At 39.1% G+C, this 24,968-nt stretch overlaps 1 protein-coding gene across 2 annotated transcripts in view; it reads left to right on the top strand.

Annotated features, from left to right (window-relative positions):
* The window catches only part of SAMD8 (sterile alpha motif domain containing 8), a 64,066-nt gene that overhangs the window by 22,894 nt on the left and 16,204 nt on the right, over positions 1 to 24,968 (top strand). For both annotated transcript variants that reach the window (XM_080643016.1, XM_080643017.1), the window contains one exon: positions 16,822 to 17,414. In XM_080643016.1, coding sequence (XP_080499142.1) covers positions 16,822 to 17,414 — 593 coding nt within the window. The remainder of the gene's footprint in view (positions 1 to 16,821; positions 17,415 to 24,968) is intronic.

The raw sequence follows: 24,968 nt of genomic DNA on the forward strand, positions 1-24,968 counted from the left end.
CTTTTTTCACTGACACAGTGTGCTTGGTTGAGAAAAAATAGTTGTATAACTTATTGAAATAGAACATGTCACTCATTCTAAAGGTAATCCAAGAACATGTATATTTAATTAAACAGAGGATAAAAAACATAGTATGCTTAATCAATTTCCTAGGAAATTCAAGGAAACATCATCAAGTTACTTTGCCTTACTTAGAATGGAACCAGAATGTGGACTTTATGAGAGAGCTTGAAGCCTTTACTTTGGGTACTTCACTGACTTTGAAAGACGGCAACTTGAAGGGCCTATACTGATATATTCAATCAGGGTTCACTTGCAAGAGACAAGCTACTCTAGGAGTGCTACTTTGCCATAGTCTGCAAAGGTATTATTAGGGTGTTAGAAGGCCAGCATGAAACTATTAGTCTAAGAACATAACATCTCAATGGCAAAAAAATAACCAATTAAAAAATGGGCAAAGGACTTGAATAGACATTTCCCTAAAGAAGCTATACAAATGTCCAATAAACACATGAAAAGATGATTAATATCACTATCATTGTGGAAATCAAATCAAAACCACGAGATACCACTGCACACCAATTACTATTACTATTATTAAAACAAAACAATAAAGAAAAAATAACAAGGCGAGGATGTTGGCAAGGATATAGAAAAATTAGACCACTTGTGCACTGCTGATGGGACTGTAAAATTGTACAGCTGCTTTGAAAAATGGTATAGTGATTCTTGAAAAAATTAAACAGATTTTATAAATGACCCAGCAATATCATTTATGGTAATATATCCAAAAGAAGTGAAAGCAGTATTTGAAGTAACCCAAATGCCCATTGATGCATGAGTGGGTAAACAAAATGTGACATATACATAAATGTACTACTATTCAGCCTTAAAAAGGGAAGAAATTCTGACATGTGCTACAGCATGGATGAACCTTGAAGATATTATGCTAAGGGAAGTAAGCCAGACACAAAAGGACAAATATTATATGATTCTGGTTATTTGAGGTGTCTAGAATTGTCAAATTCATAAAGACAGAGAGTAGAGTAATGGTTGCCAGGGGCTGGAGAGGGGACAATGGGAAATTATTGTTTAATGAATATAGAATTTCCATTTGAGCTGATGAAAAGTTCCTAGTAATGGATGGTGGGTAGTTATGGTTGCAAACAATGTGAATGTACTTAATGCCACTGAACTGTACACTTAAAAATAGTTAAAATAGTAAGCTTTCTTATATACAGTTTAGTACACATACACACAAAGAACGTACCATCATATAAGGAAGCCAGTACTGCTCCACAACTGTAACTGATTCCTGACATTTAAAAAATTAGTGACTTAAACTGGAAAATTACACGTGCGCGTGCGCACGTGCACACACACACACACACCACCACCACTACCACCACACACACACACAGCACTTTCACATTCTTTCTTGTGGATAACCAAAACTTTTTTAAAATGGTCACAACTTCACCTAACTTTCTACTTTCCGCATCTCATGTCAGCAAATCTAGTTGACTGAACCCAATTCACATTTAGAATGCTCCTTGCAAGGGATCCTGGGGAATCATTTTTAGCTTTCAACCTCTGCAGTAGCAGAAAACAACTAGAGAGAGATTGGAAAGAATGCTATGTGCCAATGCATATTTGTCACACACTCTGAGTCAGTGGTGATTCATAGCAGTCACAGGTAATGCTCCTTAAGCCGAGCTGTCATTTCCAGGAGTGGCCAGACTGTCCTGGCCAGTGCTCAGTCACAGAGGTAGGGTGGAGCAAACAAATAACTTCAACAGGCAGGGTAGGAAAAGGGTTTGTTGATAGTCATTATCTCCTTTTGCAATTCTGGACTGATTGTGCTTAGTTTATTAAACCTGACATATAGTACTTAATACTTTTAATATGGTAGACCACAATTTGAGTTATTTATATTATTGTGAAGAGATTTGGGTCACTCTAATGGGATGCACTAAAGGCTCATTGATGAAAGAGTAGTTATACTAATTTTAAGGAATATCAGATTTAAAGTTCTCATATTTATGGTAAGCTCTTTTCATTTTATTAAGTATGGAGATAAGAACATCATAAGAAATACTGAGTTCTTTTACTCTCAGGCAGCTAAAATCTCTTATTAGTATTAACTAAATTTGGAAAGAAAATAAATAAATTCATTAGTAAATAAAAGGTTGATGTGCTAAAACTTAAATTTTTTAAATCATTTTAAAAAATTTCTAACCATGGTCCACCCAAAAGATAAGATATCTTTTGTTCCATTTTGTACAGAACAATTAGCTGCTTTTCTTTATCTGTTATCTATGACTTGGAACTAAGTTTGATTAATGATTCTGCCTGAATGCACATTTCTCTTAGTGCTTTGATAATACAGTACGGACCTTTTATAATTAAGTAATTTCTTAATTGCTTATCTTTCAGAATAAACTTTAAAAATTTTTATCTCAAATTGAAATGTTTCCTTTATATATACCAATTAACATTTTGGACAAGTAGCAAACTTTGCATGCATTATTTTAAAATGTGGGTCAAGTTTTAATGATGTACTTGGGAGTTTAGTTGTCTAAATAACACCTCAGATTCTTTGATACAGTTTTCCACTTGCAGAAACCTAATCTAAGGTACTACAGTACTATTTGTAATAGTAATAAAATTGTGAGTAATTGCCAACAATGAGAGATAGACAAATTTTATTATTGTATAGCCATACAATGGAATGCCCTTTTCAGAGGATAATTTAATACCATTAGGCAGGACTCAGACAGTAATGTTAAGCTAAATGACACAGATTATTTATGGTATGATTTCTAATTCTAAAACATTCTATAAGAATGTATATATAACAAATTACAAGCAATAGTTCTCGGGGGGGGGGTGATTTTAAAAATATTTTAAATGTTCTCCAATGAATATGTAATTGCTTCAATGTATTTTTTCTTTTTATTATGGAAATACACTAAAAGATTTAAACAATGCAGGAATTTGCAGACTAAAATCATAAAAGTCCTTTAGTCCCCTATGCAGACAAATGAAATTCAATTTATCAGCTTTCTCTTTGATAGATTTTGCTTTTGCTTTCATGTAAGAAATCTTTACCTAGCCTAAGGTCAGAAAGATTTTCCCCTATGTTTTCTTCTAGAAGCTTTCTATTTTTAGGTTTTACATTAGGTCTATGATCTATTTTGAGTTAGTTTTTATATGTGGTGAGAGGTATATATTGATGCTTTTAACATATGGATATCCATTTGTTCCAGTACCATTTGATGAAAAGAATATCCTTTCTCCACTGAATTGCCTTTGCACATTTGTAGAAAATGAGATATCCATGTAGGTCCATTTCTAGATTCTCTATTGTGTTCTATTGATTTGTTCATCTTTATGCCAATACTACTTTATCTTGATTAGGGTAGTGTAGTAGAATTCTAAAGTGCCTCCAATGACCTTTGTATAATGGGAGGAGCCTATAAATGTGATGAGCTGTCACTCCTGTGATTAGATTATGTTATCTACCGTAGTTGACTAAGAAAGGGAGGTTGTTCTCACTGGGCCTGACCTAATCAAGCAGCCCTAAGAAAGGACTGGGCTTTTCCTGGAGAGATTCCAAGCACAAGGGGAATCCAACACACATGTGTCACAAAAAGACAATTTTGGTCAACAATAGATCACATATACAACTGTGGTGCTATCTATACTAATAATAGCCTAGGTGGCGTCACGCCTGCACGTCATCACAAGATGGCTGTCAAAAGATGGATGTCACAAGATGGCTGTGTGCACAATGGAGGCAGGGCCCGGTGGCCACTCCACGCGGTGAGGCCTGGGGGTCTCGCGGCTCTGTGCGGTGCGGAGGAGGCTGGTCCCGGTGGAGGTGGGTCCGGTCAGAGGAGGCAAGTCACAGAAGGGGAGGACAGTTGGGGGTGATCAGGCCCCGGCAGTGGAGGACAGTTGTGGGCAATTAGGCCCTGGCAAGGGAGGGCAGTTGTGGGCAATCAGGCTGGCAGGGGAGGGCAGTTGGGAGCAATTAGGCTGGCAGGGGAAGGCAGTTGTGGGCAATCAGGCCAGCAGGGGAGGGCAGTTGCAGGAAAGTGGTTAGGAGCCAGCAGTCCCGGACTGTGAGAGGGATGTCCACCTGCCCGGGCCTAAACCGACAGTCGGGCATCCCCCAAGGAGTCCCAGATTGGAGAGGGTGCAGGCCGGGCTGAGGGAGACCCCTCATAGGATTATAATGGAGCTGAAAAATTCCTTTTGTCTAGTGACATTATAGCTGTCAAAATGCTGTAGCGCAACACATTACTCACATGTTTGTTGTGATGCTGATGTAAGCAAACCCACTTTGCTTCCAGTCATACAAAAGTATAGCACATGCGTCCAGGCCAATTAGAGTGCAGGCCTGTGCACTGAAGGGTTGGGTTCCTTCCAGGTCAAGGGCATGTACCTGGGTTGCACGTTCAATACCTGGCCCTAGTCAGGAACATGTGGGAGGCAACCAGTTGATGTGTCTCTCTCACATTGATGTTTCTCTCTCTCTCTCTCTCTCTCTCTCTCTCTCTCTCTCTCTCTCTCTCCCTCTCTCTCTTTCTCCCTCTCTCTCTCTCTCTCTCTCTCTCTCTCTCTCCCCCCTCTTCCCCCTCCCTTCTACTCTCTAAAAAATAAAAAATAATAATGGGAAAAATATCCTTCAGTGAGGATTAACAAAAAAAAAAGTATAACACATACGATTATGTGCAGTACCTAATACTTGATAATAAACAGCTGCATTACTGGGTTTATGTATTGACTATGCTTTTAATTGTTATTTTAGAGTGTATTCTTTATACTTAAAAATAAGTTTGCTGCAAAACAATATGCCATGCTACACCAGCAGCAGCCTCATATATCTCATGTTTACATCTGATTGCATCATTTTCTTTTATGTTTTATATAATCTTGTTCTTTGGTTTTTAACCTCGCCCAAGGATATATTTTGCACTGATTTTAGAGAGAGAGAAACATCAATGTGAAAGAGAAACATGGATCAGTTGCCTCCAGTATGCTCCCCAACCAGGGATCGAACCCACAACCTAGGTTTGTGCTTTGACTGGGAATTGAACCCACAACCTTCTGTTGTATGGGACAATGCTCCAACCAACTGAGCCAGCCATTCAGGGCTAATCTCATGTTGTTTTATAAATGTAGTGTGGCCTAAGTGTACAATGTTTATAAAGTCTACAGTATAGTACGGTAATGTCCTAGGCCAGTGGTTGGCAAACTCATTAGTCAACAGAGCCAAATATCAACAGTACGATTGAAATTTCTTTTGAGAGCCAAATTTTTTAAACTTAAACTTCTTCTAATGCCACTTCTTCAAAATAGACTCGCCCAGGCCTTGGTATTTTGTGGAAGAGCCACACTCAAGGGGCCAAAGAGCCGCATGTGGCTCGTGAGCCGCAGTTTGCCAACCATGGTCCTAGGCCTTCATATTCACTCACTCACTGACTCACCCAGAGCAACTTCCAGTCCTTTGGCCTCCATTCATATTAAGTGCCCTATACAGATGTCCCATTTTTTATCTTTTATACCATATTTTTATTATACCTTTTCTATGTTTAGATACACAAACACATACCATTGTATTGCAGTTGCCTAAAGTATTGAGTACAGGATTGTAGCCATGGAGCTGTAGGGTGTACCATATAACATAGATGTGTAGTAGGCTGTATCATCTGGGTTTGTGTAAGTGCACTCTGATGTTTACACAACAATGAAATTGCTTAATGATGTATTTCTCAGAATTTATCCCGTTATTAAATGGCACATGACTGTAAATTTATCAATATCTACAAAAAAGCCCTTTGGGATTTTGATTGGATTTGCAGTGAATCTATAGGCCAGATTTGGAAAGAACTGACATCTTAACAATATTGACTCTTTTGACCTACCCATCTCTCATTATATAGATCTTTAATTTCTCTTAGCTGTGTTTTATAGTTTTTAGTATACAGGTCTTTCCCATGTTTGGTCAGATTTATCCTTGAGTATTTCATATTTTTGATACTATTATAAATGGTATCCTATATAATAAAAGGCTAATATGCAAATTGACCAAATGGTGGAATAACCGGTCACTATGATGCACTCAATGCAGGAGCTGCCCCCTGGTGGTCAGTGTGCTCCCACAGGGGGAGCGCTGCTTAGCCAGAAGCCGGGCTCAAGGCTGGCAAGCACAGCAATGGTGGTGGGAGCCTCTCCTGCCTCTGCAGCAGCGCTAAGGATGTCCGACTGATGGCTTAGGCCCGCTCCCCCTGGGAGTCGGACATCTCCTGAGGGCTCCCAAACTGCAAGAGGGTGCAGGCTGGGCTGAGGGAACCGCCCCAAGTGCACAAATTTCTTGCACAGGGCCTCTAGTTTTATAAATTTCAATTTTTGATTGTTTATTGCTAGTATACTATAGAAATACAGTTGATTTTATATCAAACAATCTTACTAAACTAACTTATTACTTCAAGTAACTTTTTTGTTTAGATTTCATTGACTATCCTATGTAATAAAAGCCTAATATGCTAAGTGTCCGGTCGTCCAGTCAGTCATTCAACCAATCAAAGCATAATATGCTAATGATATGCTAAGGCCTCTCAACTGCTCACTATGACGTGCACTGACCACCGGGGGCAGACGCTCCGACTGGTAGGTTAGCTTGCTGCTGGAGTCCAGCCAATCAGGACTGAGTGAGATGAGCCGGACATGCCCTGGACCCCTCCCGCAGTCCCTCCCTGGCTGGCCAACCTCCCGCATCCCTCCTTGGCCCTGATTGTGCACTGGTGGGGTCCCTCGGCCTGGCCTGCACCCTCTTGCAATCTGGGCAAAGGGACTCCCCTCTCCCCGTGAGTGCACGAATTTCAAGCACCAGGCCTCTAGTTCTACATAAATGATCACAGTGTCTGCAAATACAGTTTTACTTCTTCCTTTTTAATCTATATGCCTTTTATCTCTTCTTGCTTTATTCTACTGCCTAGAACATCCAGCATTTATAGAAATGGTGAGAGCAGAAAATCTTACTGTGTTTCTGATATTAGAGGGGAAACATTCAGTCTTTCATAACTAAGTATGATGTTAGCTATAAGTCTTTCAAAGATACTTTTATGAAGTTGATGAAGTTTTTCTCTATTCCTAGATTACTGAGAGTTTTTATCAGGAATTAATACTTGATTTTGTCAAACGCTTTTTTGTGTGTCTTTTGAGAGGATCATGTGTTTTCCCAATTTTAGCTTTTGAATTGTAATTTTCAAATGTTACTCTAACTTTTCATTTATGAGATAAACACCACTTGGTTATGATGTATTATCCTTTTTAAATATTGTTGGATTTGATTTGGTGAGTATGTTTTTGAGGGGCTATCAGGCTATAGTTTTATTTTCTTGTAATGTCTTTGTCTGGTTTTGATATCAAGGTAATATAGCCTCATGGAATTAATTTAGAAATAATCCCCCCTTTTCTGAAAGAATGTTATTTTAATAGTCCATTTCTCTCAACTTATGTACTATTATTGACATGTATTATACTTATGTATTTACTAGTACTGCCATTTCTAGAGTTCTTCAGTGCTTTGTGTAGATTCCTGTTTTCACATGGTAGCATTTTTGTTTGGCCTGAAGGACTTTCTTGTAACATTTCTGATAGGATAGGTCTGTTAAACCTTCCACAATGAAATGATTCGACTTTTGTGTGTCTAAAAAAATATTTATATTACCTCTGTTTTTGAATGATATTCACTGGGCATAGGAAACGATTGGCTGTTTTTCTTCTTTTAGTACTTTAATGATATTGTTTCACAGTCTTCTAGCTTGCATTGTTCCCTTTGAAAAATCTGCTATCATTTTTGTCTTTGTTCCTATGTACATAATGTGTCTATTTTCTCTTTTTGGCCTTTAAGATTTTCTCATTGTCACTGGTTTGGGGCAATTTGATTTTGATATGCCTTGATTCATTTACTTTGTATTTATGTTTGGAGTTTATTAAACTTTTTAGATATGTGTATTTATGGTTTTCACTAAATTTGGCAAATATTTGGCCATTGTTACTTCAAATATTTTTCTGTCCTCTCCTTATCCTTTGAGGACTACAGTTATACCTCTTTAGGCTGTTTGAAGTTGTCCCACCTCTCACTGATGTTCTTTTCATTTTTTTAACCATTTTTAAGTTCAGTGGCATTAAGTACATTCACATTATTGTGCAACTATCACCACCATCCTGTTCTAGAACTTTTTCATTGTCCCAAATGGAAACTCTGTACCCATTAAATAATAACTCCTCATTGTTTCCTATGCCCAGTCCCTGGAAACCACCATTCTACTTCCTGTATCTATGAATTTGACTACTCTAGGTATCTCATGTAAGTGGAATCATACAATATTTGTCTTTTAGTCTCTGGCTTGTTTAAATTAGCTCACTGTCTTCAAAGTTCCTTTTAAAGGCAGAATAATATTATCTTCATTTTTCAAAAGTCTTTTTGCACTGGCCGGTGTCACTCACCTGGGCATCATCCTGTGCCCCAGGAGGTTGCTGGTTCGATTCCCAGTTAAGGGCACATGCCCAGATTTCAGGCTCTTACATCAATGTTTCTATCTCCTTCTACCTCTCAAAAAATCAAACTATTTTTTTTTTAGTCTCTTTTCTTCTTGTGTTTCATTTTGAACTATTGTTATGTCTTCAGGTTTATTATTTTTATCTTTTGCAATGTCTAATCAGGTATTAATCCTATTACATGTGTTTTTCATTACATATATTGTCATTTAATCTGCAGAATTTTGAGTTGGATCTTTTTATGTGTCCATGTCATTATTTAACTTTTTGAATATATATAATACACTTTTTCATAACGGTTAATTTCCTTGTCTGCTAATTCTGTTATCTGGGTCAACTGATTGATTTTCTATTCATTATAGTTAAATTTTTCTACTTTATTATTACATGCCTGATCATCTTTGATTGGATGCCAGACATTATGAATTTCAGTATACTTTCATTGATTTCAGAGTGGTAGGGAGAGGGATAGAGAGAGATAGAAACATCAATGATGAGAGAGAATCATTGATTGGCTGCCTCCTGCATGCCCCCTACTGGGCATCGAGCCTGCAATGTAGGCCTGTACCCTGACCAGGAATCAAACTGTGACCTCTTGATTCATAGGTCAATGTTCAACAACTGAGCCACATCTGCCGGGCCTGAATACTTTTCAATTTCTACTAATATTCCTGAGCTTTGCTGTGGAATGTAGTTTAATTACTTAAAAACAATTTGATCCTTTTGGGTCTTGCTTTTAAGATTTGTTCAGCTGGACCAGAGATGTGGTGAGTCCAGGGCATGGTTTCTTAATATCAACACTGTAACATTTTGGGCCAGATAATTCGTTGTTGTGAGGGGCTGTTCTGTGCATTGCAGAAGGTTTAACAGCATCCCTAGCTAGCCTTTAGGTGACCCCCAGTTGTGACAACCAGATGTCTCCAGAAATTGCCTTATGTTTTTACAAATTGTGCCCCCCCTCCATTAAAAATTACTGCTTTAGGATTAATTTTGCCTCAGTACTCTGACAAGATCTTCCTGTATAATCTACCCAGTGTTCCATGAATCATGAGATAATGTTTTTCAGTCTGGCTGTTTGTAATAGGCACTGTTATTGGCCTTGGGTAAGTACTGGGCACTGTTCCCTCTAATCTTTTGGATGGTTGTTTTTTTTTTTTCAGTCTTGTTTTATTTCATCACATACATGCACTGATCAGCATTCAACTTCACATTCAAGGGAGACTCTCTGCAGATCTCTGGAATCCCATCTTAATCTGTTTGGGCTGCTATAACAAAAATACCAGGGGTTGTTTAAACAACACACATTTATTTCCCATAGTTCTGGAGGCCGAATCCAAGATCAAAGTGCCAGCAGATTTTGCGTCTAGTGAAGTCCCACTTCCTGGCTAATAAATGGTCCTCTTCTAACTGTCTTTACAGGGCAGAAGGGATGAGAGAACTCTCTGGGGTATCTCTTACTAGTATAAGGGCACTAATTCCATTCATGAGGATTCTGCCCTCATGACCTAATCACCTCCTAATACCATCCCACTGGGAGTTGTGAATTTTGGGGGGGAACACAGACTTATTTAGTCCATAAAAAATTCTCTGTGCATATTTCTGCTCTCCAGTATTCTATCCCATGAACACTAGCCACCTTGATCTCTTCAGACTCTTAGCTCTATCTCCTCAACTTCGCAAGTCTGCCAGGCCTCATCCAGTTTCTGTCTGGTGCCACTCTGTCTAAAAACACTCAAGGCAGTAAGCTGGGGCAGTAGGGCTCACCTACCGTAGTTAGTTCCTATCTCTTGGGGATCTCTTTTGTCATCGGACGCCCAGTGTCTTGAAACTGTTTCCCCTACCTCATATATTTTGTCTGCTTTTTGGTTCTTTCAGGTGGGAGGTTAAATCTGGTCCCTCTTAGTCAGAAGAAGAAATCCCTTTAACTGATGATTGATTCGTATTAATTATTGGTTAAAGCTGAAAGTGTTCTTAAACATTTACTAACCTCATTTCTTCATTTTATGGATTTGTATGAAATCTATAGCAGTCATATTCTTTCTTTAAAGCCTCCTGTTTCCTGTAGTTCTTTTAGCACAACATAAATATTAAATTGGTCCTAAGCCTTCTATCATCTTTTAATATACCTCTTCAATGCAGGTTTTCACAGTGTTAGCTAAATATGGGCCCCTAACTATATGTAGTAGCATACAATTAAAGGACATGCCCCAACCCGATGAAGCACAACAGTGGAATGAGTCATGTTTTTAGGGCTTTGCCACAGCAGGCTCACAGACTTCCAGGAGGCTTCCTTGTATGATAACTCATATTTTCTAGTAGCTAACACACCACCACCATCAAAGCTTGGTCTGTTAGCCTGATTGAGGTCTAAAGAACTGGTGATATAAGAAAGAAAAAATAATGAAAAAGATCATTTTGAGCAGTTTATGATACAAAACTATACTGAAAAAAAATGCTACAAGGATGGGAGTGACTTGGAACCCATTGATGGTAAGCTGTTGGAAAGAGGAGAAAGGTAGCAAAATAGAAATAAAATAACAGAACTCAAGCCTTGTTTTGTGGAATGAGCTTCTCAAATTTGCTGCATTGTAACTGCTGCAGAAATTGTAGCATGTGCTTGTTGGATTTTCAAGGATGAAGTAATTTATTCAGAGTGGTTGGGGAAAAGATATGTACATACCTTAGTGGGTAGGATGAAGCCATCTGGCTATGTATATAAATAAAACATAGTGAAATCATACGTTAATGGAATATTACGTATATTTATGTATTCAGTGATATGCATCAATGTGTATAAATTCCATGTGTTAAAGTGAATAAATCATAATTCTTTGGCCTTTGGGACAGGTGATTATATGCTATAGATAAAAGAGTTGAGAAAGAGTATTTTGTAGCTCTCCAGTATATAAGAATTAGACAGCCTTTTTAAATGTGCAGATAACTTATGGATGGATATGCTGTTAATTTTATAAGACTGAAAAGCTATTGTGTATTGATAATATTAAAATCTCTGTTTGGAAACAAAATATGATTTAAGACTTCCAAAATCTAGGATTGCATTTTAGTAATTAAGAAGTAAATATTTAATGAGAGTATTTCTTGTTTGCTGAATATTTTTGATGGTGTAAGTGGTGCTCATGTAGTTAAGTATCTGCCTTTTTCAAGTGATTATGTCAAGAGTGTGTATGGGTAGGGAGAGAATTCAGAACAGTAGCAGCTTTTTACTTTCCTCAGCATAAGGAAGCATAGAAGCTGTTTCATAGCCAAAAATGCATGTTCTAAGGGAATGGTAAACACCAAAATCAGGAATTAGTTATTACATCTGGGAGTAGAGGAAGGGGATGCTATCAGGAAAGGACATTTACTTGTATTTATATTTTGTTTTGCTTTTGAAAGCAAACTTTTTAAATAAAATTTAACATATGTAGAGAAAAGTGTAGTTCATAAGTATATATAGCTTGATGAATTTTCACAAAGTGAACATATCTGTAAACTAATACTCATATTAAGAAACAGAACATTCGTATTGGATCTGGGTAGTGGACACATGGGTATTTGTTGTATCATTCTTTATTCTTTATTAAGTAATTTAAAGTTTGCCTAATATGTTTTATAAAAATCATCTCAGAAGGAAATATGGTTTTGAGAGATCTGGAAAATGTCAGAAAACCACAGGCCTTAGCAGTTGAGAAAGTATTTTAGGGAAATGGGTTTTTCCCATGTAGGCCTTTGTCTCCTGTGTACCTGATAAAGTTTATAAACCTGATATTGGTCCAAGTTACTGGAAGTTTTAAAATGGAAAAAGAACATAAACAGTGCTGTGTGGGATCAACGTAATAAAAATTATTTGTACTTTTTGGAATAATAAATTCTTAACCATTTATAATTTGCAATATAAATTTTGGGTCCTCAAATTTATGGATTTGTTGAAATGACAGTTTTGGTTTAAAATTTTTATCACTAAAATCTCAATAGTTTAAGAAGGAAATTCCTTATTTAGTTCTAAAATGGAATATTCAAAGTATAGAAAAAACTGAGCTAATAAGGTATTTATAAATATTTATATCTAGTTTAAAAGCTATATGTCTGTTATAGAAATTGTTATTTGTATAGTACATAGAAATATGCTTAATCTAAGGTGTTTCCTGAAATTAGTTATCTACCATTGTGGTGTGTGTTTTTTTGTTTTGTTTTATTGTTATTTTTAAAATCTTTATTGTTGAGAGTATTACAGATGCCCCTCTGTTTCCCCCCTGCCCCATTGTTTCCTTCACCTGGTTCCTGCCCCCACCCCCGGCCTTCTCCACTCTGTCCATAGGTAATGCATATATCTCTCTATATAAAGCTGTAATATGCAAATTAGGCCAGGACCCCTTAATGGGTCATGACCAGACAGGAGGAGGTTGCGAGCGCAGGTGAGGTCTGGAGCGGAGATGAAGACAGAGGCAGGGGGGCCTGCCCGAGCCAGTGTGGCGGCTTGGGCAGCCCCAGAGTGGACATAGGCAGGGGGGCCAGGGGACACTGCGAGTCAGGCGTGGGTGCTGGCCCCCCACGGCGCTGGTCCAGCCTGCCTCCCACGGCGGCCAGTGCTGCGCTAGTCAGGCACAGGTCCTGGCCCCCCAGGGGGTGCCTTCTCACATGGCGGGAGGCAGGGCGCTTCCTCGCACGATTGAAATCGCGCGCTGGGCCTCTAGTATACATATAAGATCTTTGTTTAATCTCTCCCTCCCCCCCCACTCCTCGTCCCTTTGAGAATTGTCAGTCTGTTCCATTTGCATGCCTCTGATTCTATTTTATTCACCAGTTTATTCTGTTCATTAGATTTCTTATTCGTTTATTTTTATTTTTAGACTTAATTGTTGATAGATATGTATTTAGTACTTTTTCAATGTTCATATTTTTTATCTTTTTTTCTTCTATTTCTTTCACCAGGTAGGGGAAATTTTCTGTTATTATTTCTTCAAATAGGTTTTCAATATCTTGCTCTCTCTCTTTTTCTGGCACCTCTATAATGCGAATGTTAGTACACTTGAAGTTGTCCCAGAGGCTCCTTATACTATCTTCATATTTTTGGATTCTTTTTTCATTTTGCTCTTCTGATTGGGTGTTTTTTGCTTCCTCATATTTCACATCATTGATTTGATTCTCGGAATCCTCTACTCTACTGTTGAATCCCTGTATGTATTCTTTATTTCAGTCAGTGTGTGCTTAATTTCTGACTGGTCCTTTTCCATTTTTTGGCATTCTCACTAAGATCCTGAAAAGTCCCACTAAGTCCCTTTGAGGTCTCAAGAAGATTCTTGAGTAACATTATAACTGTGGTTTTGAAATCTATATCCAATAGTTTGCTTTCTTCCATTTCTTTCATTTGTGACATGTTTCTTTGTCTCTGCATTTTGGCTGCTTCCCTGTGTTTGTTTCTATGTATTAGGTAGAGCTACTATGTCTCCTTAATTTGGTAGAGTGGCCTTGTGTAGTAGGTGTCCTATAGGGCCCAGTGGCTTAGCCTCCCTAACCTGAGCTGAGCACTCTAGGTGTACCCTTTTGTGGGCTGTATGCACAGTCTTATTACAGTTGAGACTTGATTGCTGTTGGTATCACTGGGAGGAATTGACCTCCAGGCCAATTGGCTGTGGGGACCAGCTGCAACTACAGTGGGAGAGCTGCTGTGCAGGAGACACCCCTATGGAGCAGGACTTGCTTCAGTGGGGCTTTGGTGCTTACTGAATCAGCCCCTTGAGTATATCACTTATGGATGTGTAGAGTTGTAATCTGGTATGGTCTGATGCTGACCACTGGGTATACTGGCTCTTGGGTCTCCAGGGAAATGCAAAGTCAGCCACTGCCTGGGGCCACCCAGCAGGAACTACAGAGAGATCTGCAGATTCCTCCTCTTTGTATCCAGTTTGGAAGTGCCCAGGTGAGGCCCAGCTGTGAAGCAAGGCAGGCTGGTGCTAGTGCCGGGTCTTGGGCCTCTTATTGATAGGTTTGGGGCTTCCTGACCCAGCTGCAGCTTGTATGAGAGATTTTAGCAAAGTTTGAAGCCTGAGCAAGGACAGGTCATTCATATGCAAAAGCAGCTGCACACAGGTTGGGTGGGGCTTGCAAATTGGATGGGGTAGGGCCTCAGGGAATCACCAGGGCAGAGTAAACAGAAATGGCTGCCAGTCAGCCCTCCTACCGAGGAGGTCCCAGCATAGGAACAATGACCCCTGCCAGCACCTTCATCTGGAAGAAAGCCATCCTTGATTTTCTGCCCCAATGCCAGGCAGTCCAGTTCCTCCTCATATGTGTCTGTGTCCCCCAGAGCCTTGCCCTGATGCTGGAGCCCAGAGGAAGTGGGGCTTTGTAAGTTCAGTTTGTGCACCAGCCCTTTAAGAGGAATAGCTGGGTCTCTAGCAGTCTCCATGTTACTGAGCCCCAATCCCTGCTAGTTTTTACAGCCTATAGTTATGGGTACTCATTTTCCTAGCACTGGGAGCCAGGGCTGGGGGTCTGGTGTGGGGCTGGGCCCCTTGCTCCTCATGGGCCTCCACAGAGATGATCTTTCTCCTGATTAAAAGGTGGCATACGTGAGTGCTCATCCAGCCCCGTCTGCGCCTCTGCCCCTCCTACCAGTCTCAATGTGCTTTCTTCTTTTCTTCTCTGATTGTAGGACTTCCATTCAGCCAGCTTTCAGGCCATTCTGGATGATGGTTGTTCTGTATTTTAGTTGTAATTTTAATGTAGTTGTAGGAGGCGGCAAGTACAGGTATTTACCTACACTGCCATCTTGGTTCTCCTGTGGTGTTCTGTTTTGTTTTGTTTTTAAATATATTTTTATTGATTTCAGAGGAAGGGAGAGGGAGAGAGGGATAGAAACATCAATGATAAGTGGGAATCATTGATTGGCTGCCTCCTGCATGCACCCTACTGGGGATTGAGCCTACAACATGGGCATGTGCCCTGACTGGGAATCAAACCCTGACCTCTTGGTTCATAGGTGATGTTCAACTACTGAGTCACACTGGCTGGGGTTTTTCTTTAATGTGGTGTGTTTTTTTTGTTTGTTTGCTTTTGGAAGAGGGGGAAATACTTATTCCATGAACATGAAGATTTCTGAAATTTATTTTTTACATATAATAAATCTTTACATCTCATTTTATGAAAAGTATTAAAATGGGATTTTCTCCATTGCTTTCAATAGTAGGCTTTATATAATTAAGTTATGGCTGCTATGGTGTGGAAAAGCCATTTATAAAATAATTTTTTGTAAAAATGTTTGGTCATTAGCCTCCTTTATGCTAATGGGATTATATGCATAAAATTATTAGAATTTTAACCTATTAAAACCACTCATTATTGAATACTAGAGGCCCAGAGCATGAAAATTCATGCACTGGAGGAGGGGTCCCTCAGCCCAGCCTGCCCCCTCTCATAGTCCAGGAGTCCTCAGGGGTGGGAGGTGACCCGGTGATCAGGGGAAGGCAACACCCCCATCACACCCCTGCTGCTGCCACTGCCAGCAGCGCAAGCTTCAGCTAGCCCTGGTTATCTGAGCCTTGAGCGACCCTGGGCTTGCCTGCGCCTCAGGCGTTGGCTGGGCAGCCACCATCCGAGGCTTGCCTGTGCCTCGAGCCAGCCCTGGGTGGTTGGGGGGCTGAGGGGACTGGGGGACTCTGGAGGCAGGCGCCCCGGTGGGGCTGAGGGGACTGGGCGCTGCCATCTTGTGGCTGTGAGTGCCGCCATCTTTGAGGGTGGGGTAGTCAATTAGCATATTCCCTCCTTATTGGCTGTGGGCATCGCCATCTTTGCGACAGCGTGAGGGTCAATTAGCATATTCCCTCTTTATTAGATAGGATTTGTTTCTTCATTCTAGAAGCCAATAGGGCAGTATAGGTAAATTACTGTTTCTGGTATGTTTATGTGTATTTGGTCTTCAAAGGAGTTGCTAAGACACACTGAAGTTTTTTTGTTTTGTTTTGTTTTTTTTGTTTTTTGGGGTTTTTTTAAAATATATTTTATTGATTTTTTACAGAGAGGAAGGGAGAGGGATAGAGAGTTAGAAACATCGATGAGAGAGAAACATCGATCAGCTGCCTCCTGCACACCCCCCACTGGGGATGTGCCCGCAACCAAAGTACATGCCCTTGACCGGAATCGAACCCGGGACCCTTCAGTCCACAGGCTGACGCTCTATCCACTGAGCCAAACCGGTTATTGGCCACACTGAAGTTTTTGTTTTGTTTTTCTGTTTTCCCTTGACAGACAGTGGAGGAGGAAATGGCTGGTCCTAATCAACTCTGCATTCGCCGCTGGACAACCAAGCATGTGGCTGTTTGGCTGAAGGATGAAGGCTTCTTTGAATATGTGGACATATTATGCAATAAGCACCGACTTGATGGAATTACATTGCTAACATTGACTGAATATGATCTCCGGTCTCCTCCTCTGGAAATCAAAGTCTTAGGGGACATTAAAAGATTAATGCTTTCCGTCCGGAAATTGCAGAAAATACATATTGATGTTTTAGAAGAGATGGGATACAACAGTGACAGTCCCATGAGTTCCATGACCCCTTTCATCAGTGCTCTTCAGAGTGCAGAGTGGCTCTGTAATGGGGAGCCTTCACATGACTGTGATGGACCCATCATTGATTTGAATTCTGATCAGTATCAGTACATGAATGGTAAAAACAAACATTCTGTTCGAAGATTGGACCCAGAGTACTGGAAGACCATATTGAGTTGTATATATGTTTTTATAGTATTTGGATTTACATCTTTCATTATGGTTATAGTCCATGAGCGAGTGCCTGACATGCAGACCTACCCACCACTCCCAGATATATTCTTAGACAGGTAAGTTTTGTTTCTAGTTGTCAAATTTGTAGAAGATTGCTATAACAGCAATGATAAAAACATATTTATAGTAATTGTTATTGTTCTTTTGATTGATATATACTTTTCATTTGCTTTATCTGATAATATAGAACAATATGCTTTGAAATTGCCTTTTTCTCTTAGAGTAAACCAGACCTTAACCCTAGGTGAGTGGGAGAGACCACTATTTAATTTATTTTTCTGTAACTATATTATAGCTCCCTGGGCACTTGAGATTTTAAAGGGGTTTCCCAGAAGTTTGTAATAAATGAGATTTGGTTACTTTTTTTTTTAAATGATGATCAGGGTTCTGCTTTTCCAAAAATATGGAGAGGTCTTCTGTATCACCAAATAAATTGGGATTATCACAAATAGTACAAACTGATTCATTGATAGTATTCTGTTGATTTTATGAAATTCCAAATGAATAAAAATATGTAGTGTGTGTGTGTGTGTATATATATATATATACACACACACACACACACACACACATATACATGTATATGTGTGTGTGTATGAAAAATAAGACTAGAACAAACCTCAAAACTGTTGGTTTTTATATTTGTGATTTTTATTTTTAAACTTAAGGGGGTCCACACATCTACATTTTTAATTTTATTGTTTTTAAAGATTTTTAAATTAATTTTTAGAGAGAGAGGATGACGGAGAGAGAGAGAGAGAGAGAGAGAGAGAGAAACATCAATGTGAGAGCAACACATCGATTGACTTCCTCTTGCATGCCCCCTGCTGGGGATTGAGCCCGAAACCCAGGCATGTGCCCCAATTGGGAATTGAACCGGCAATCTTTTGGTGCACAGGACAATGCCCAACCAAGTCACACCAGCCAGGGCTATATTTGTGATTTTTAAAAAAGTATTTTAAAAGTTTGTAGTGCTTTCTTGTTTATTTTTATAAAATGTTTTGCCCTTTTGAAGGTGCCTAATAATTCATGTTTTTTAATCAACTGTATTAAAATGTCCACTTTGATGGCAGAATGACATATATATCCATATTTAGTCCCTCTCTAACCCCTACTAAAAGCATAGTATAGAGGCTTTTAATGTTTGTTTGCTTTAAGTTGTACACCCATAAGAATGGGTCAGATAAAAGCGGAGAAAACAGCTATACATTTTTGGAAGTTTGAAAGCAGATGGCAGCTAGCAAACCTAAAATAACCTAATTCTGAAACAAGTAGTCAAGAAAACTAAGAACCAACCCAATCTATGTTTCAGATTTCTCAAAGTTCTGGATATTGGAGGTGAAAGAGTGGTGGGTACTAAAATAAGAATTGAGTGGAAGCTGTTCAAGAAGCTTGTTAGGTCCCTATATCTCTTTCCCTATTCTGTACAGTTTTCCTAGCTGAAAAGGAAGACCCCCAAGGAAGTAAGGAAGAAAGCATGTGGCTATCTGGGAATGAGTATGCTAAGCAGAGGAAACAGCAACGTGCAAAAATCTGAAATTGGTGGTGTGGCTTTAGCATGTGTAAGGAATAGCAAGTGAGAGATGGGAGAACAGTTGCAGATGAGGTCCAAGTGGAGACAGGAATCCAGATTGTGTAGGGACCAGTTGTAAGAGCTTTAGCTTTCATTTGAGTGAAAGGGAAGCCATTGGGAAGTATTTAGAGTGAACTAACTTCCATTTTAAAAGGTCCTTCTAATTGTTGTATTAAGAATAGCCTGGGGGACTGGGAGTAAGAAAGCAGGGATTAGGTAAATTACTGAATTCATCTAGATAAAGATGAGGTGGATTGGATGAGGATAGTAGTGGTAGAGATGGTGTGAAAGAGTCAATCTCTCTCTCTCTCTAAATATATATAGAAGGTATAACAAACAGGATTTGCTGATGAATTTCATGTAAAATATGAATGAGAGAAGCCGTAGCTGGTTTGGCTTAGTGGATAGAGTATCAGCCTGTTGGACTGAAGGGCTCTGGGTTTGATTTTGGTCAAGGACATGTACCTCAGTTGCAGGCTCAATCCCTTGCCCTGATTGGGGCCTATGTGGGAGGCAACCAACTGATGTGTGTGTGTCTCTCTCTGTCTCCCATCCTCCCTTCCATTCTCTCTAAAAATCAATGGAAAGATATCCTCAGGTGGGGATTAACAACAACAACAAAATTATCCCAAGATTTTTGACTTGAGCATCTGGAAGGATAGAATTGCCCTTTACAGAAATGGGAAGACTGTAGAAGGAGCTGACTTGGAGAGAAGATTTAGGGTCTGATTTTAGACATGTCAAGTTTGAGCTATCTTTTATACCAAATCAAGTAAGAGATGGAAAGATGAGTTAGAATCCAGAGAGATCTAGGCTGATTCGGAAGAGTTACCAGCATAAGTAAAGCTATGCTGCTTAGATAAGGTCTCCTAGGGAGTGAGAGGGAAAATAAAATTGAAAACTGAGCCAAAGAACATTACTATAACATTTAGAGGTAAGAGAAGTAACTGGCAAAGAAAATTGAGAATGTCAGAGCAGAGAGAGAGTTATGTATCCTGGAAGCCAAGTTAAAAAAAAACACAATTTGAGAAGGCAGGAATAATTAATAATTAGCCATGTTAAGTGCTGCTGAGGGGCCAAGTAAGATGAGGGTAATTGACCGTTGGATTTAGCAACATGTTGATCATCAGTTACCTTGACAAAAGTTAAAAGGGCAAAAGCCTGGTTTTAATGGATTCAAGAGAGAATGTGAGACTTACTGGAATTTATGTAAAAGTATGTCTCCACAAATATGAAACAACATATGCACAAAGTTATTCATTGTGACATTATTTGTAATAATTATATATATTAGAAATAATCTAAATGCTTATCCATGAAAAACTAGTTGAATGGTACATCTACACAATAGAGTACTGTTTAATCATAAAAAAGAATGAGGCGCCTGGCCAGTGTGGCTCAGTGGTTGAGCATCGACCTAAGAACCAGGAGGTCACAGTTTGATTCCCAGTCAGGGCACATGTTTCAGGTTCAATGCCTGGTGAGGACATGCAGAAGGCAGCTGATCAATGATTCTCTCTCATCATTGATATCTCTCTCTCTCTCTCTCTCTCTCTCTCTCTCCACCCCCCCCTTCATCTCTGAAATAAATAATATATTTAAAATATATCTGTATATATATTAATTAATTAAAAATGAGGAAGATTTCTGTGAACTAATATGAAAGATTTATAGGAAAAACTCAGTAGTAGTAAGCACCATGAGCATTCAGATCATGTTTTCTAACTACCAATCCCTCCTAAATGGAACCCCAGACCAAGATTCCTTAGAGAAATGGCCGATTTTAAGTCTGGCGCAAGGAAAGTGAAAAATGAGCTTGAAGTTGATCTTGTGCCATAAAGCAAGGAACTGCACAAAACCACTGGAAACATGTCAAAAGAACATAAGAGCTGGTGTGAAGGGGCTCCCACTGATCAAATTAGGACAGTTGGAACATCAAAAAGAATAGTGATGGTAATGAATTATAATATCCAGGAGTGTGGAAAAGTAGGTTTACAGTTGTAATACAACAATTAATAAATAATATAAGAATAAACTTTTGTGTACTCACAACTGTAAACTTACTTTTGCCAACCCCTATATTGAGTAAGAAAAAGAATATGAATCTATAGTGATAAATAAAACAAGCAAAAAATGATGGGATGCGAGGGAAAGTTCTTAAAGAATAATACCAGCAAAAAATGTGGATGGCCTATTTTGCAACCTCCATTTATTCAGGCAAGTGGATGCTAAAATTAGTGGATGCTAAAATCCATTAAGTAAAATGCCATTGGGGAGCAGGATAGTGACATGATCTGAAAGTATCATCTCACATATTATTTAACTATTAGCCCAGGGCACAAATCCGTGCACCAGTAGCTCTCTGCGGGGCCTGGCCGCTCTGCGCCCACTGCAGAGGCCCATCCACGACCGACCAGGCAAGGCAGAACGCTTGCCTCGTTGCCGTGGCGACGAAGCAAGCATTCCACGAGGCCGCTCACACTTCCCACTCTCAGCGGCCACCCCCCTGGGACTGGGGACTCTGGTGGGGCTGAGAGGACTGGGCGCCGCCATCTTGTGGCTATGGGCGCCGCCATCTTTTGTGACGGGGTGACGGTTAATTTGCATATTACCCTTTTATTAAATAGGATTACAATAGTATTACCTTTACAATGGCAAGATCTTGGCATGTGTCATTTTAACCAAGTGATCAAAGGTATCTTCACAGTGGGACAAACTGATATTATATGCATTGGATATGATGTTCACAAATCACTTATGTAACAATTTCACCCAAAAATATGTATCCTAAATCTAGTCCTGAGAAAATTACACAAATCCAGAACATGTCACATTCTATAAGACAACTAGTTGACTTAGACTCTCCAAAAATGTCAGTGTTGTGGCAGACTAAAGCCAGGCAGTGGGAATTGTAAGGGAAATTGAAGAGACATAACCAAGAGCAATGCATGAAGTTTTTAATTAGATCCTATGTCAAGAAAAAAAAATACTGCTGTAAAGGGCATTTTGGGTTAATTAGGAAAACTTGAATATGAACTTCATATTAAATGATGTAGTATAGCACTAAATCAGTGTTACAGTTTCATGGGTGTAGTGTATTGGTCTATGAAAAGGATATCCTTGTTTTTAGGAGATGCATGTTAAAGTATTTAGGGGAGAAGTGTCATAATGTCTGCAACTTGCTTTGGGGGGAGTTCAGTCTCCTCCAAAAGAGTGTATTTAATATAGGTATTTATAGAAAGAGTGAATGGAGCAAATATAGAAAAATGTTAATTATTATAAACAATTGATAGATTTAAGTGAAAAATATAAACTATTCTTTCAACTTCTCTTTTGGTATGATCAGAATTTTTCAAAGTAAAAAAAATTGGGGCAAAGAAATGTTAAGAGAGGAAGAGAATGGGAAGGAAGAAATTGGAAACAATAGAGTCTTGTAAGATTTCTTTCTTTTAAGGGTAGCAGAGAAATGAAGCTGTAGTTTGGGGAAAAGAGGAAAGGATATGGAATCACCAGGGTTTTGTTTTGGATGGACTATATTACAGGAATGACCCAATTTCGGGGTGGGGGATGATGTTGGAGGAAAAAGAGGGTACTATTTTTGGAGTCATGTCCTTGAAAAGGGATGGGATCCAGTGAATAGGAGAGGCTGGTGGTAGGCACATGGACTGTTCATCCATAATAGAGGGGAACGTAGAAAAGAATGAAACAGAGGAAGAAGGTTGCTGTTTATTCTCCTAATGTTCCATTATTTGATTGTTTTTATTTTTCTCTGCAAACAGAGAGTTAAAATGGAGAGAAGGTTGGTGGTTTGAGGAGAAAGTATGATGTGTAAAATAGTTATCTAGGAGAGTGAATAGATTTGTGTGATATAATAGCAGCACTAAGGGCCTCCTTTAGTTAGTAGTTGTGTTTGCATTGTGTGTTTTACCACTGACACAGGCATGGAATAGGTGGAGAATTGGATTTAAGCAGGGTTGAAATTTTGTTAGACAGTACAATGAAGGAAAAAAGGCAAGGGAGTGATTATAATGACTGTCCATGGACTCAGGTAGGTAAGGAGGGATGTGAGGATATGAGGTAGATGAAGGACAGTGAAAATGTTATAAGATCAATGGACTTTAGATCTCAGAGTTATTGAAGTTGTAGTCTGAAAGAATAAGCTGGAAAGATAAGAGGTATTGGTTAGTATAGGATTCTTGAAGTTAAGATTATAAAGAATAATCTTGGTAATGACAAGATCCATGTTATAACCCTGGGTGTGGGTCTCTGAAGTAGAGTAAAAGACAAGGTCATAGGAGGAGAAGTTAAAAAAGAAGTGACTGAGAAGAATACAAATTACAACAGGTGCAGTTTTGGAGAGAATGACAGAAATGATATAATGGATGCTGTGGTCTATAGATGACTATAACAAGGCATAATGGGAGAAAAGAGAGAAAATAGTCTGAAAGAGTAATGAAGACTTTAAAGTGTACAATTCAGTGATTTTTAGTATATGTACAAAGTTGTGCACCTATCACCATTAATTCCAAAACATTGTCTTTGGCCCCAAAAGAAACTCATATCTATTATCACCCATACTCCATTTCTTTCTCTCTCTAGACCCTGGCAACCACTTTCTGTTTCCATAGATTTGCCTGTTCTGAACATTTCATATAAATAGAATCATGTATGTAGCCTTTTTTGTGTGTTTTTGGCTTTTCATTTAACACAATGGTGTTTTTTTTAATGTTTTCTTAATATTTTTATTGATTTCAGAGAGGAAGGGAGAGGTAGAGAGAGATAGAAACATCAATGATGAGAGAAACATTGATCAGCTGCCTCCTGCATGCCCCACAATGAGGATCGAGCCCACAACCTGGCATGTGCCCTGACTGGAAAGTGAACTGTGACCTTCTGGTTCCTAGGTCAATGCTTAAGCACTGAGCTAGGCAATGGTGTGTTTTTAAGATTCATCCACATAGTAGTATGTGTCGGTATTTTATTTCTTTTTATTACAGAATAATATTTCATTGTATGGGTATACTACAACATGTTTATCCATTCATCAGTTGATGAATGTTTGAGCTGTGTATCTAATCTTTGCCTACTATTGATGCTGCTATAAACATTAGTGTACAAACTTTTGTATGAACATATTTTCAAGTCGCAATGGGTATTTGAAACCAAATTTTGCCTAACTCTATAGTGTCATCCACTACAAAGCTCCATGCTCTTAAGTATCTAAACTTTATTCATAGTAGCAGGTGCTGTCAGTGTTCTTCCTATATTCTCCGATCTGGTTTCCATTTTCTTGCTCACTGGTATTCCCAATATCCAGCAAATGTGTCTTTGTTGGAGAGCTGCTCTTGGACTGCTGGAGCGCACTTTGCCTGCTTTAAAAGAGAGCCAAAAGTGCTTGGAAATGTACATCTCTCCAACAGCAGCCCTTAACCAATGACTGGGGAGGTATAAATATTTCATTTGTCTTTGGCCTGATTGGGACAACTTTTCGGTTGGACCTACACTGTCTCCCAAATGCCCTACAAGACTGAGCCAAAGTTATGTTTGCCTGAATTCCACCTGGGATTGTTCTTGATGTCTCACATTTGCCTTGCTTCCTTGCCTTCCTGATCTCATTTCCCCAGTGCTATGGTTTTCCCTTGGGAACACTCCTAATCACTTTCACACAGATCTTTGTTTTAGAATCTGCTTCTGAAGCTTATTTGACAGAATTCCAAGAGCTTCAGCATAACATAAACAAAATTAGAAGGAGATAGGGATGCTTCTAGCGGCAGGCCCACTTACAACAATTTGAAGGGCCAGCTGATAACCATAACAGTAAGGGAGGACACAGAAGCACTATAAAAAGAAAACATAAATAATGGAAAAAACAAATCAGTCTGGGGCTTAACTGCCCTTTATTTCTCAGTAGTCCTTGAAATCATAATTGTGTTCTATTGTGTTCAAGGTAGTAACCAGTGTTCACAGTGATGACTCTGTATTACCAAAGAAAATTAAATTCTATCCAGGAAAAAGGCATATCCTATCTAATAAAAGA

This window comes from Plecotus auritus, assembly GCF_963455305.1.
Source record: "Plecotus auritus genome assembly, chromosome: 9".
Classification (NCBI taxonomy): Eukaryota; Metazoa; Chordata; class Mammalia; order Chiroptera; family Vespertilionidae; genus Plecotus; species Plecotus auritus.